The sequence below is a fragment of the Trachypithecus francoisi genome, unplaced genomic scaffold (genome assembly GCF_009764315.1).
Source record: "Trachypithecus francoisi isolate TF-2019V2 unplaced genomic scaffold, Tfra_2.0 Lachesis_group11, whole genome shotgun sequence".
NCBI classification, from domain to species: Eukaryota; Metazoa; Chordata; class Mammalia; order Primates; family Cercopithecidae; genus Trachypithecus; species Trachypithecus francoisi.
In genome coordinates this window covers 86,502,885-86,515,805 of record NW_022681456.1, presented here as the reverse complement: position 1 = coordinate 86,515,805, position 12,921 = coordinate 86,502,885, and the positions used below count along the sequence as shown (strand labels likewise).

Genomic DNA, 12,921 nt, shown 5'->3' with positions numbered 1-12,921 from the left:
AGCTCCAGCTGTGGCTAAAAGGGGCCAAGGTACAGCTCAGGCTGTTGCTTCAGAGGGTTCAAGCTCCAAGTCTTGGCGGCTTCCATATGGTGTTGGGTCTGCAGGTGTGCAGAAGGCAAGAGCTGAGGCTTAGAAGCCTTCACCTAGATTTTAGAGGATGTATGGAAATGCCTGGATGGTCCAGGCAGAAGTCTGCTGCATGGGCAGAGCCGCCCTCATGAAAAACCTCTACTAGGGCATTGCGAGGGGAAATATGGGGTTGGAGCCCCCACAGAGTCCCCACTGGGGCACTGCCTGGTGGAGCTGTGAGAAGAAGGCCACCATCCTCCAGACCCTAGAATAGTAGATCCACTGACAGCTTGCACTGTGCACCTGGAAAAGTAGTAGGCACTCAACACCAGCCCATGAAAGCAGCCAAAGGGGCTGTACCCTGCAGAGCCATAAGGGCAGAGCTGTCCAAAGCCTTAGGAGCCCACTGCTTGTATCAGCATGCTCTGAATGTGACACATGGAGTCAAAGGAGATTATTTTGGAGCTTTAAAATTTGGCTGGGTCTGGTAGCTCACACCTGTAATCCTAGCACTTTGGGAGGCCGAGACATGAGGATTGCTTGAGGCCAGGAGTCTGAGACCAGCCTGGGTAACATGGCAAAACACCATCTCTACCAAAAAAGAAAAAAATACACACATACAAATTAGCCAGGCATGGTGGTGCATTCCTGTAGTCCCAGCTACTTGGGAGGCTGAGGAGGGAGGGTGGTTTGAGCCCAAGAGACAGAGGATGCAGTGAGCTGAGATCATAACCCTGCACTCTAGCCTGGGCAATGGAGCCAGACCCCATCTCAAAAAAATAAAAAGATTTAATGACTGCCCTATTGTGTTTCAAACTTGCATGAGGCCTGTAGCCCCTTTGTTTTGGCCAATTTCTCCCATTTGGAATGGGAGCATTTACTCAACGCCAGTACCTCCATTGTATCTTGCAAGTAACTAAATTGTTTTTGAATTTACAGGCTCATAGGCAGAAGGGACTTGCCTTGTCTCAAATGAGACTTTGTCAGAGGCATATGAACCAGAACAACTCCATCTTGAATAGGAGCTGGGTACAAAGAGGCTGAAACCTACTGGGTTGCATTCCCAGACAGTTAAGGCATTCTAAGTCACAGGATGAGATGGGAGGTCAGCACAAGATACAGGTCATAAAGACCTTGCTGATATAACAGGCTTCAGGAAAGAAGCCAGCTAAATCATACCAAAACCAAAATGGCCATGAGAGTGACCACTGGTCATCCTCACTGCTACATTCCCACCAGTGCCATGACAGTTTACAAATGCCATGGCAATGTCAGGAAGTCACCCTATATGGCCTAAAAAGGGGAAGCATGAATAATCCACCCCTCGTTCAGCCTATCATCAAGAAATAACCATAAAAATGGGCAATCAGCAGCCCTCGTGGCTGCCCTGTCTATGGAGTAGCCATTCTTTTATTCCTTTACTTTCCTAATAAACTTGCTTTCACTTTGCACTGCAGACTCACCCTGAATTCTTTCTTGAGCGAGATCCAAGAACTCTCTCTTGGGGCCTGGATCAGGACGGACCCCTTTCCTGTAACAACTTTGGACTTGGACTTTTCAGTTAATGCTGGGATGAGTTAAGACTTTGGGGGACTGCTGAGAAGGGATAATTGTATTTTGCAATGTGAGAAAGACATGAGATTTGGGAGGAGTCAGGATAGAATGATATGGTTCGGATTTGTATCCCTGCCCAAATCTCATGTTGAATTGGAGGAGGGGACTCATGGGAAGTGATTGGATCATGGGGGCTGTTCTCCTGATAGTGAGTGAGTTCTCACAAGATCTGATGGTTTAGAAGTGTGTGGCACTTTTCCCTTCACTCTCTCTCTGCGGCTCTGCCACGCTAAGATGTGTTTGCTTCCCATTTACCTTCTGCCATGATTGTAAGTTTCCTGAGGCCTCCCACCCATGCTTCCTGTACAGCCTGTGGAACTGTGATTCAATTAAACCTCTTTTCTTCATAATTACCCAGTCTCAGGTAGTTCTTTTTTTTTTTTGAGATGGAGTCTTGCTCTGTTGCCCAGGCTGGAGTGCAGTGGCGCGATCTAGGCTCACTGCAACCTTCGCCTCCTGGGTTCAAGCGATTCTCCTGCCTCAACCTCCCAAATAGCTGGGACTACAGGTGCCCACCACCACGCCCAGCTAATTTTTTTTTGTATTTTTAGTAGAGACAGGGTTTCACCATGTTAGCCAGGATGGTTTCGATCTCCTGATCTCGTGATCCGCCCACTTTGGCCTCCCAAAGTGCTGGGATTACAGGGTTGAGCCACCGTGCTTGGCCTTAGATAGTTCTTTATAGCAGTGTGAGAATGGATATAACCCTTCTTTACAGGGGAGAAAGAAGATGGGGAATGTAAGCAGTTCTTTTGAGGGGCAGTAAGTGATTAGGGAGAATGAATAGACAAGGCAGGCACATTAACTTGTAAATGATTCTCTTTGCAATTTGAAAGAGCAGGAAAGGCAGGCATTATCTTGTGAAAAATTCCATCCAGGCATGATTGCATTCTTCAGTCTTCTTCTCTGCCATAGATCATGATATGTCAGGGATGGGATACAAACTCTTGGTAAGAAGTTTTCTTGGCCAGACACAGTGGCTCATGCCTGTAATCCCAGCACATTGGGAAGCTGAGGCAGGAGGATTGCTTGAGCCCAGGAGTTTGAGACCAGCCTGGGCAACATGGGGAGACCCCATCGCTAGTAAAAATTTAAAACTTAGCCAGGCATGGTGGTGCACACCTGTGGTCCCAACTACTTGGGAGGTTGAGGTGGGAGGTATAATCCAAAAGAGTATCAGAGGTAAGTCTCAATTAATTTAGGAGTTTATTTTGACAAGGTTAAGGACATACCTGTGACATAGCCTCAGGAGGTCCTAACGACATGTGCCCAAGGTAGTCAGGTACAGCTTGCTTTTAAACATTTTTGGGAGACATGAGACATCAATAATTACGTGCAAGATCTACACTGGTTGTGTCCAGTAAGGCAGGACAACTCGAAGGGTGGCGAGGTGGGGGTCTTTCAGGTCAGAAGTAGATAAGAGACAAAATGTTGCATTCTTTTGAGTCCTAGATCCGCCTTCCACTGAATACACACTTTGGTTCAGTACACCTGCATTTTTACATACACCATAGGGCAGAGGAGGAAATCAAATAAGCATTTGTCTCAGGTGAGCCTCAGAAGGATGACTTTGAGTCCTGTCTGTCTTTTGTCTGCAAGGAAATTCCTTGTGGGCAAATTGTGAAGGGTGTATGTAGCTTTTGATCTTTGTAGCTACCTTACTTAGGAATAAAATGGGAGGCAGAATTGCCTGACATAGTCTCCAGCTTGACTTTTCCCTTGGCTTCATGATTTGGGGGTCCTGAGATTTATTTTTCTTTCACAATGGTAATGAGGCATGTGTGACTCCCCCTTCCCATCATGGCCTGAACTAGTTTTTCAGGTTAACTTTGCAACGCCCTTGGCCAAGAGGAGGAGTCCATTCAGATGGCTGGGGGTAGAGGAGGCTTAGTTTTATTCTTGTTTCACAGAGGACTGCTTGAGCCCCAGATTTTGAGACTTCAATGAGCTGTGATGGCACCACCGTACTTGAGCCTGGACAACAGAGCAACACGCTGTCTCAAAAAAAAAAACAAAAAACAAAAAAGAACTTTCTTGATGAGACAAGGAAATTCCAGAGAGATTCTTCCCTTGTGCTTGGGGTTGAGGGGAGGAACAAGACAAGGTTAGAGGGACCTTGATTCTGAAGCTTGTTTTCTTTTAATTCTCAAAAGCACTCAGTATGCTCAAACACCATATTTGGGGAATCGTTTTCTGTGACCCAACAGATGAAAAAACAAAAAACATTTCAAGAAGGAGAAGAGGCAGATCAGAGATGTGAGAGGGGAAGTACAGGGTCCTCGTTGCCTCTTACTAAAGACTCAGTGGGCTGACTGTGGCCAGTGGTCAGGCAGGTGGCTAGACAACAGCAGGTACATTGGTATTCCCCACAGGAGAAAGAGGAAAATATGGAGGTGGCAGAAACCTGAGGGGTCACCAGCCTACCTCTCCATTGACAAGTGGGCCCCTTATTCATCCCATTTCAGAATATCTCCTCTCCCTCAGCATCATCTTTAATAATTTCACCTGGTTAATGCCTGTGCTCAACCCTTTCTGCTGCAGGCTGAGCTCGACCTGGCAGTACGAACAAAGAAACCCACCCATTCAAAAGTACCCTCTAGGCTGGGCACAGTGGCTCACACCTGTATTCCCAGCACTTTCGGAGGCCAAGGCAGGCAAATCACCTGAGGTCAGGAGTTTCAGGCCAGCCTGATCAACATGGTGAGACCTGTCTCTACTAAAAATACAAAAATTAGCCAGGCGTGGTGGCAGGCGCCTCTAATCCCAGCTACTTGTGAGGCAGAGACAGGAGAATCCCTTGAACCCGGGAGGGAGGTTGCAGTGAGCTGAGATTGTGCTACTGTACTAAAGCCTGGGGGACAGAGCGAGACTCCATCTCAAAACAAGCAAACAAACAAACGAAAAGTGCTTTCTAACCTCTTGTGTGCATGCCTGTTTTTGTGGCGGTCTGGGGAAAGGGGTCCCTACTACAGAATGAGTCTACTCCTTGGTGCCTCTTGGCACCTAATTGGCTTGCAAAGCTCAGCTCTGGGGTACGTTCCTGCGAGAAGCCAGCAGGACTCCCCATGGAAGCTTTCCCTCAGACTGGGCCACTCTGAGTGAGACTTCAAGCAGCACTTTTATCTACAGTATTGGAGGGGTCGATGAAGCCTCTGGTTCCCCTCCTGGACTGAGGACAGGTTCCAATGTAATTGCCCAACGGGTTCTCCTTGCCCACTGCCCAGAGCTAATTCATCAAGATAAGGGAATTGCAATAGAGAATTTAATTCATGCAGAGCCCGCTGAATGAGATACTGGAGTTTTATCACCCAAATAAGTCTCCCTGACAATTCAGAGACTGGGGTTTTTTAACGATAATTTGGCTGGTAGGGTACCAGACAGTGGGGAATACTGATTGGTCAGGTTGGAGATGAAATCACAGGGGTTCTAAGTGGGTTCTTCTTACTTCTAATCCTGGGTGGGATTGCAGAACTGGCTGAGCCAGATAACTGGTCTGGGTACTGCCAGCTGGTGCCTCAGAATGCAGGGTCTGAAAAATATCCCCAGCACCGATCTTAGATTTTACAATAGTGATGTTATCCCTTGGAGCAATTGGGAAGGTTTGGAATCTTGTGACCTCTGGCTGGATGACTCCTAAACCATAATTTCTAATCTTGTGACTAATTTGTTAGTCTTACAAAGGCAGTCTGGTCCCCAGGCAAGAAAGGGGCTTGTTTTGGGAAAGGGCTGTTATCTTTGCTTCGAAGTTCAACTATAAACTAAATTCCTCCCAAAGTTAGTTTGGTCTATGCCCAGGAATGAACAAGGGCAGCTTGGAGATTAGAAGCAAGGTGGAATTGGGTAAGTCAGATCTCTTTCACCGTCATAATTTTCTCATAATTTCTGCAAAGGCAGTTTCTCTGGATGCTCTGCATCTGTGTAACCTCAGCGACTACACAGCTCCTGTGCTCTAAAGAACATTTCAGAATGGCTTCGGTAGCCGGCAGCACCTTCCTCCTCTTGCAGCAGAGAAGTGTTTTGCTCGGGAAACTTGACTGGAGCCTTTCCCAGCCTATCTAGCGAACAGCAGAGCATCCTCCGGACTCCGCAGACGACCCCGGCCGGACAGCCAGGCTCGCGGCTCCCCGGCGCTCTCTGCCGCCCTCTCCCGGAACCGAGGGAGCGAGACAGCGGCGACGTTGACGGGAAGGCCTCCGGAGTCGCGAAGAGCGCACGCGCGAGCGCTTTCCGGCATCCCGCCCCCCCGAGCGGGCTTGGTATTTGGCGCCTGCGCGCTGAGTGCGTGCCGCTCCGCCTGTCGAAGAGGCTGGTAAGTCCTCAAGCTGGCAGGTGGTCGCGGGAGCGGCTGGAGAGGAGCTACTGAGAGTTCGTGCCCTCCAGGTCTGGGACGCTGGCGTTCGCTCCTGCCTGGGCCACTTTGGTGGGCTCAGAGCATCGCTTTTTGCCAGGGGGCGTGACCTGAGCCCGCCTCCTGGGGCTGGGGGGTGGAGAAGAATGGAAATCGTTAAGGCCCGTTATCAATTTGGTGCCTGTTTGTTGCTCGAGGAAGGCATAGAGCTTACAAATAGTGAAGAGGAAGGGGCGAGGCTGGACCAGGTGGGAGTGGGGGTGCCCCAAGTCCCAGGGCGGTGAGGATCGAGGCAGGTGCGCGAAAGGCAGGCCCTGTTCCTCCTCCCCACCCCCACCGGCTGTGAGTGGCGGATAAGAGGGAAGTGGGGAGCAGTACTACAAAATGGGGGTCCCGATGGAAATCGTACAGCTGTTGGGACCACAACCAGGGCGGCAACTTGTTATTTCTGCGTTTTTAATTTTTTTTTTTTTTTTTTTTTGAGACGGAGTCTCGCTCTGCCGCCCAGGCTGGAGTGCAGTAGCCGAATCTCAGCTCACTGCAAGCTCCGCCTCTTGGGTTTACGCCATTCTCCTGCCTCAGCCTCCCGAGTAGCTGGGACTACAGGCGCCCGCCACCTCGCCCAGCTAGTTTTTTTTTTTTTTTTTGTATTTTTTAGTAGAGACGGGGTTTCACCGTGTTAGCCAGGATGGTCTCGATCTCCTGACTTCGTGATCCGCCCGTCTCAGCCTCCCAAAGTGCTGGGATTACAGGCTTGAACCACCGCGCCCGGCGTTTTTAATTTTCTTATAGAAACAAGCGATTGGCCGGGCGCAGTGGCTCACGCCTGTAATCCCAGCACTTTGGGAGGCCGAGGCGGGCGGATCAGGAGGTCAGGAGATCGAGACCACCCTGGCTAACACGGTGAAACCCCGTCTCTACTAAAAATACAAAAATTAGCCGGGCGTGGTGGCGGGCGCCTGTAGTCCCAGCTACTCGGGAGGCTGAGGCAGGAGAATGGCGTGAACCCGGGAGGCGGAGCTTGCAGTGAGCCGAGATCATGCCACTGCACTCCAGCCTGGGTGACAGAGGAGACTCCGTCTCAAAAAAAAAAAAAAAAAAAAAAAAAGCGATTTCTGTCGTGATTCACTGGGGCCGCTAACGTGCACTCCCTCTTTTCATCTTAGGACATGACACCAGTGGCATATCACGGCCATGGGGTCTCAGCATTCAGCTGCTGCTCGCCCCTCCTCCTGCAGGCGAAAGCAAGAAGATGACAGGGATGGTTTGCTCGCTGAACGAGAGCAGGAAGAAGCCATTGCTCAGTTCCCATATGTGGAATTCACCGGGAGAGATAGCATCACCTGTCTCACGTGCCAGGGGACAGGCTACATTCCAACAGGTGATCACGGAGGGATGATTCCCTGATGAGAATCCCAAGGTACATTTGGAGTTCTCCTGTCTGCCCGGACAACTTTTCTTGTAGGCAGTAATACCATAACAGTCAGAGACAGTGCCCTGGACAGGAGCCAGTTCAACTGACTTAATACACTTGGGCAGTTCCACAACTTCTCTTCCTCTCCTTATTTTTCCAACCCTTTCTTCTTTTCTTCACCTCCACTCTTGTTCTTTTCCTGAGGTTTGGAATATTCCGTTTGCTCTATGTTGTGGGGTTAGTTGACAGGCACATTTCTTTATCGCTGTCACTCACAAGGACTGGGACAGCTTTGCAGGGAAACCATCTTGGAAGCTGCTTTTCAAGGAAATGGACAGGTAATCCTTAACAGCCTAAGGTCAGAAAAATATATCAGGTCAGGAGAGAGAGACAAATACTCAACCTTGGTACAGGATCATCTATTACTATTAACAAGTTGGCCCTCAGAAAATCTTTAACAGTTTAGCTGGAGAGTCATGGAAATTTAGAGCTGGTTAGAACCTTACAAATAATTTACTCCAAAGCTTCCATATGAAAGGCGAGGAAACCATGGCCTTGAGAGATTCAACGACTCTGCCAAGCCGGTGTAGTAAAGCCAGAACAGGATCCCAGGTTTTTCAACTTCCACGTCACTACGCTAGCAGCACTGATAGATGTTTTATAATTGTGGCACTTTCTTGTTTCTTGTTCATTAGACCCAACATGTGAATTTCACTAGTATTTTTAAAAACGTCTCATTCCAGAAGAATATTTGTTGTGGCAGGCTCAAGTGAGACATGAAGGAAAGTACTGCCAACACATGGGATTTACAAAATAATTGTTTGGCTCTTTTCTAGAGCAAGTAAATGAGTTGGTGGCTTTGATCCCACACAGTGATCAGAGATTGCGCCCTCAGCGAACGTGAGTTACCTGCCTCTCACCTGTTAATACCTACTTCTGTCCCTAATCTCTTTCTATATGTGTGAATGCCAGTTAATTCTTTGAAAAGTACATACGTTCTTATAAGTTCCCCATTTTCCTTAGAACTGTTTGCCCAAGCAGGATATCTCTGCCCCCATCACAATCTGGGGAAAGAAACTTGAAGCTGGAAATACTTTAAAGGTTAAGGAATGGAATTAGAAGAAATTGGGAAAGTGGGGTGTTCTGGGAGGTGTGGGACTGTCTCTGTCCACATAGCTCCTTTCTTCAGCTTTTCTTCCCAGAGTGCAAAGTGTTCAAAGGAGTTTTAAAAGGTTTCTCCTGCTTCGCTGCTTCTTGACTGGTTTATGGTTCCTGACTCTTGGAACTTCCCTTTCACTCCCTTCTCTTTCCTGGTTTTGTGTTTAATCTTGACACACTGAACTTTGATATCTGAATGCCTGGGTTGGTCATGTGCTGTGTCATTTGCAGTAAGCAATATGTCCTCCTGTCCATCCTGCTTTGTCTCCTGGCATCTGGTTTGGTGGTTTTCTTCCTGTTTCCACATTCAGTCCTTGTGGATGATGACGGCATCAAAGTGGTGAAAGTCACATTTAATAAGCAAGACTCCCTTGTAATTCTCACCATCATGGTAAGCCTTAGGGTCTCATTCTCTGGGTTGTACACCTGCCAGGCTGGGACCCAGGACACTTACACTTGTTTCCTGACTTGCCCTGATGTAGGCCACCCTGAAAATCAGGAACTCCAACTTCTACCCGGTAGCAGTGACCAGCTTGTCCAGCCAGATTCAGTACATGAACACAGTGGTCGGTACATATGTGACTACTAACGTCTCCCTTATTCCATCTCGGAGTGAGCAACTGGTATGCTGTTCTTTTAGGAACCTTGCCCCACAGGCCTGAGAGAAGAGTAGGGGGCTGCAGGAATGCCATAGCTGTGTCACTTTCCTTTTTGTCTTCTCATTTCTACTTGTAGGAACTGGTGGTGAGGAAAACCTGATGGGCCCTGTAATTATAAATAATTGTGAGAAAAACCATCTAGCATTTAAGCATCCGGGGAGCAGAATAATTTATAAGAGAAAAAGATTTGCTACAAATTAAGAAGCAGCGGTGTTATAGCCTGAGGTCCATTGGCCTCTCAAAAGGGAAGAGGTTGGCAGTATCTATTAGAGGCTCATAGACTGTATTAGGGACAATCTCAGGGAAGTATTTTGTATGTGATGGAAAAATGAGCCAAGGTCTTTGAATTGCTAATAACACTGTTCTGTGTCAAGCCTGCTTGGTCACAGACCAACTCTGGTATCTTATTTTCAGGTGAATTTTACCGGGAAGGCCAAGATGGGAGGACCGTTTTCCTATGTGTAGTAAGGACACTGTTCTCTATGTGTGTGCTCTCTACTGGAGGAAAGGGATTCAAAGTCATACTTCATTGATTGGGGCCTGGTCCTGCCTTAGGTCTCAGCTTTTGGCCTATAGGTTCCCTGGCTTTGGATGCATTGAGATTTATTTGAAGAATGTATTATTGTTATTATGCATGTATTTGAAGAATGTATTATTTGCTATGTGACGGAAGTGCTGGAACTTCTAAAAGACAACGTTAAGCCACTAAGGTTCCAAGCACCAGCACTTATATGATGGGTTTGAAAAAACAGAAAGTGGTATGATGCTGTGGGAGGATGAAAACGACAGTGGCAGGGACTGAGAGCTGACGAGCCTTGGCAGCGCTGAGGTCGGAAGGGGGAGGGGGTTCACCCCGAACAGGACAGTATAGCTCTGCACTCTTCTGCTGAGGCTTTTTAAAACAAACAAACAAACAAAAAACACTAACTATTTCCATATTTGCTGTTTGGTAGCTTCTTCTGCACGGTACCTGATATCCTGGTGCACAACATAGTGATCTTCATGCGGTGCGTCTCTCTTCCCTATCCTGACGGCCTGTCCGGCTGTGTGAGCCTACCACCTTTGCTCAGGAGGCCCCTGTGTGGCCACAGGGCAGAGGCATCTAGCCCGAGGGGACACCCGATGCCTCACAGGCACACATACAGTAGACCCTTGGTGTTCTCTAGATGTGGTGTCCACATGCCCTTCACAAATCGCCAGTCACCCTGAGCAGTCAAACATTTTCTCCATAAAATGGGTCTAGTTTAACTAAACACAATGTCCCCTCAGAATCCAAATGAGACAGTCGTGAACAGAAAAGCTTTCTCAAGATGTTAAGTACTGAGCATTTGACCAGACTTCCTCTCTAGCCACACAGATTACCACATGTCATGGACCTTTAGGGTTGTTTCCGGAAGCATGACTGTTAAATTTGCAAGTGACAAGACTCTGCTGCAGACATGAAATATGAGGGGTTAGAGCAGAGTTTCTCAGCCTTGGCACTGTGAACATTTTGGGCCAGCCCTTTGTTGTAGGAGGCTGTTCTGTGCATTGTAGGATGTTTAACAGTGTTTGTGGCCTCTACCCACTAGATCCCAGTAGTAAACCCTCCATCCCTTAGTTGTAACAACCCAGAATGTCTTCAGGCATTGCCAGAAGTCTCCTGTGGGGTAAAATCATTCCCAGTTGAGAACCCTTGTTTAGAAGGCCACCTCCTGGCACAGTATCTCTGTGAATGTGGAAAGATTTTTCTGGCCTCCTGGTTACATAACCATGAGGGTATGTGCCTGGGGCCCCTGGGTATTGTTGCCTGAACTTGCAAAAAATTTCCTGGGACATTTTTATGGCTTATTTCATCCCCTAAACATAATTAATTCTTCTTGGTTTTCTTTTCTCTAGAACTTCAGTGAAGATTTCATACATTGGCCTCATGACCCAGAGCTCCTTGGAGACACATCACTATGTGGATTGTGGAGGAAATTCCACAGCTATTTAACAACTGTTATTGGTTCTTCCACATAGCACCTGTAGAAGAGAGCACAGCATCTGTTCCCAAGGCCTGAGTTCTGTACCTACCCACATGTGGTATAAGCAGAGGAGGAATTAACTCCCAGCAAACATCCTCCTGCCACTTAGGAGGAGACACCTCCCTATGGTACCACTTATGTTTCTCAGAACCAGCAGAATCACTGCCCAGTGCCTAGCCTGTGCCCAGCAAATAGTTGGCACTCAATAAAGGTTTTCAGAATTTAATACAGATCTTTTCAGCTGTTCTTAGGGCATTATAAATGGAAATCATAATGTGGTTCTAGGTTATCAAACCATGGGGTGACGTGGAGTTAGGACTGTGAGTGAGCTGCAGGCCATTATCAGTGCCTCATCTGTGCAGGAGTGGCAGCAGAGAGGGACCATCCGAATACCTAAGAGAAAACAGACCTATTCAGGATGTGAATGTGTTTCAGCTGTTCCCAAAGGCCTGGGAGCTTTTCAAAAAGAAAGAAGTGTGTTGGCTTTTTTTTTTTTTAGAATGTTAGAATTGTTTTTACCAAGAGTCTACATGGGGCTTGATTCACCCTTCATCCATTGGCTGGAACATGGATTGGGGATTGATAGAAAAATAAACCCTGCTTTTGATTCATCTGTGTCTCCTCTGATTGCCTGGGTGTCTTTGTAGGGATCTCTGGGGGAACCGTAGAATAGTTCCCTGCCAAGTGGGTCAGGATGGAATGGGAGGAAAGAGATTGTACTGATTGTACTCCCATTCCCATGAGTTCCTGTCACAGCAAGCAGCCTCATTTTCCTCCATCTGCCACTTGCGGCGTGGGGCTACCCTGTTCCCTTCCAGGACAGAGCACTCAGTGCCCCCTGGAGGTTGGAATTCAGTCTTGAATAAGACATCCTGGTTTGAGGTTGTAAGTTTCTTGGGTCATCTCCACCTGCTCTGCCACCTAAGGTTAGGCTACAGCCCCAGGATGGCAGAGAATCTAGTTAAGAAGCTTGAGTAGTCAGGTGTCAGAAGTTAGCTCTTCCCATAGCACTGGGACCTCAGGAAACCCTAACAACAATAGATGGTGGCTGGGGTTGTATATTAGTTTTTGTCTCCATTCCCATAGCTTGGTTTTCAATATTTGCGTAATGATCTGTATAGTGTTGAATCTTCAAACTAAGGCTAAATTTCATGACTGTTGGGCTGACTTCGACCATAACGGAGGAACCCAGAAGCTGAGGGTTAAGTTTCGGTGTTGCCCTGGATCATGTAGTGACACGTGTACATGACAGTGATGACTGATGTGGATTGATGATGGGATATCACCACTTACACAGAAGCAAATGTGCACCGTTTCTGAGAATGTTGCCCTAATCAAAACATGCCCTAAACACATGAAGATGTTCACATTGCTACATTTGCTCTTTAGTTTTCCTGTTTTCCAAATAGCCTATGTAGCAGCTTTTTCATGGAATTTTGAAAAAGATACTCATACTGGTACTTCAGTTTTGAAACATTTTTCTTTTGTGACCATATGCCTTAGTAACATTTCTTGCTTTTGATATTATCTTAAAATCCAGTTGTTATTTTAGAATGAGAGCGCTTACATTTTTAAAACATATAGCAATAAATCCGATGTTATAATACTATCAATTTCCATATCTGTTTACATTATTATCATCTCAGACTGCAC

The 12,921-nt window shown here is 47.2% G+C and overlaps 1 protein-coding gene across 3 annotated transcripts; it reads left to right on the top strand.

Annotated features, from left to right (window-relative positions):
• The first annotated feature begins 5,899 nt into the window (after nt 1-5,899).
• Nucleotides 5,900-11,879, top strand: TMEM106C (transmembrane protein 106C). Of its 3 annotated transcripts, none has more exons than XM_033222284.1 (8): nt 5,900-5,992; nt 7,198-7,412; nt 8,282-8,345; nt 8,835-8,994; nt 9,086-9,226; nt 9,677-9,726; nt 10,216-10,269; nt 11,141-11,879. In XM_033222284.1, the coding sequence occupies exons 2-8, from the start codon at nt 7,226-7,228 to the stop codon at nt 11,235-11,237; spliced, it is 753 nt and encodes a 250-aa protein (XP_033078175.1). In that variant the 5' UTR covers nt 5,900-5,992; nt 7,198-7,225; the 3' UTR covers nt 11,238-11,879. The 3 variants fall into 3 exon arrangements, with proteins under 3 accessions (XP_033078175.1, XP_033078173.1, XP_033078176.1); XM_033222282.1 differs by having other exon boundaries at nt 5,955-6,063; XM_033222285.1 differs by lacking the exon at nt 10,216-10,269 and having other exon boundaries at nt 5,956-6,063.
• The last annotated feature ends 1,042 nt before the right edge of the window (nt 11,880-12,921 follow it).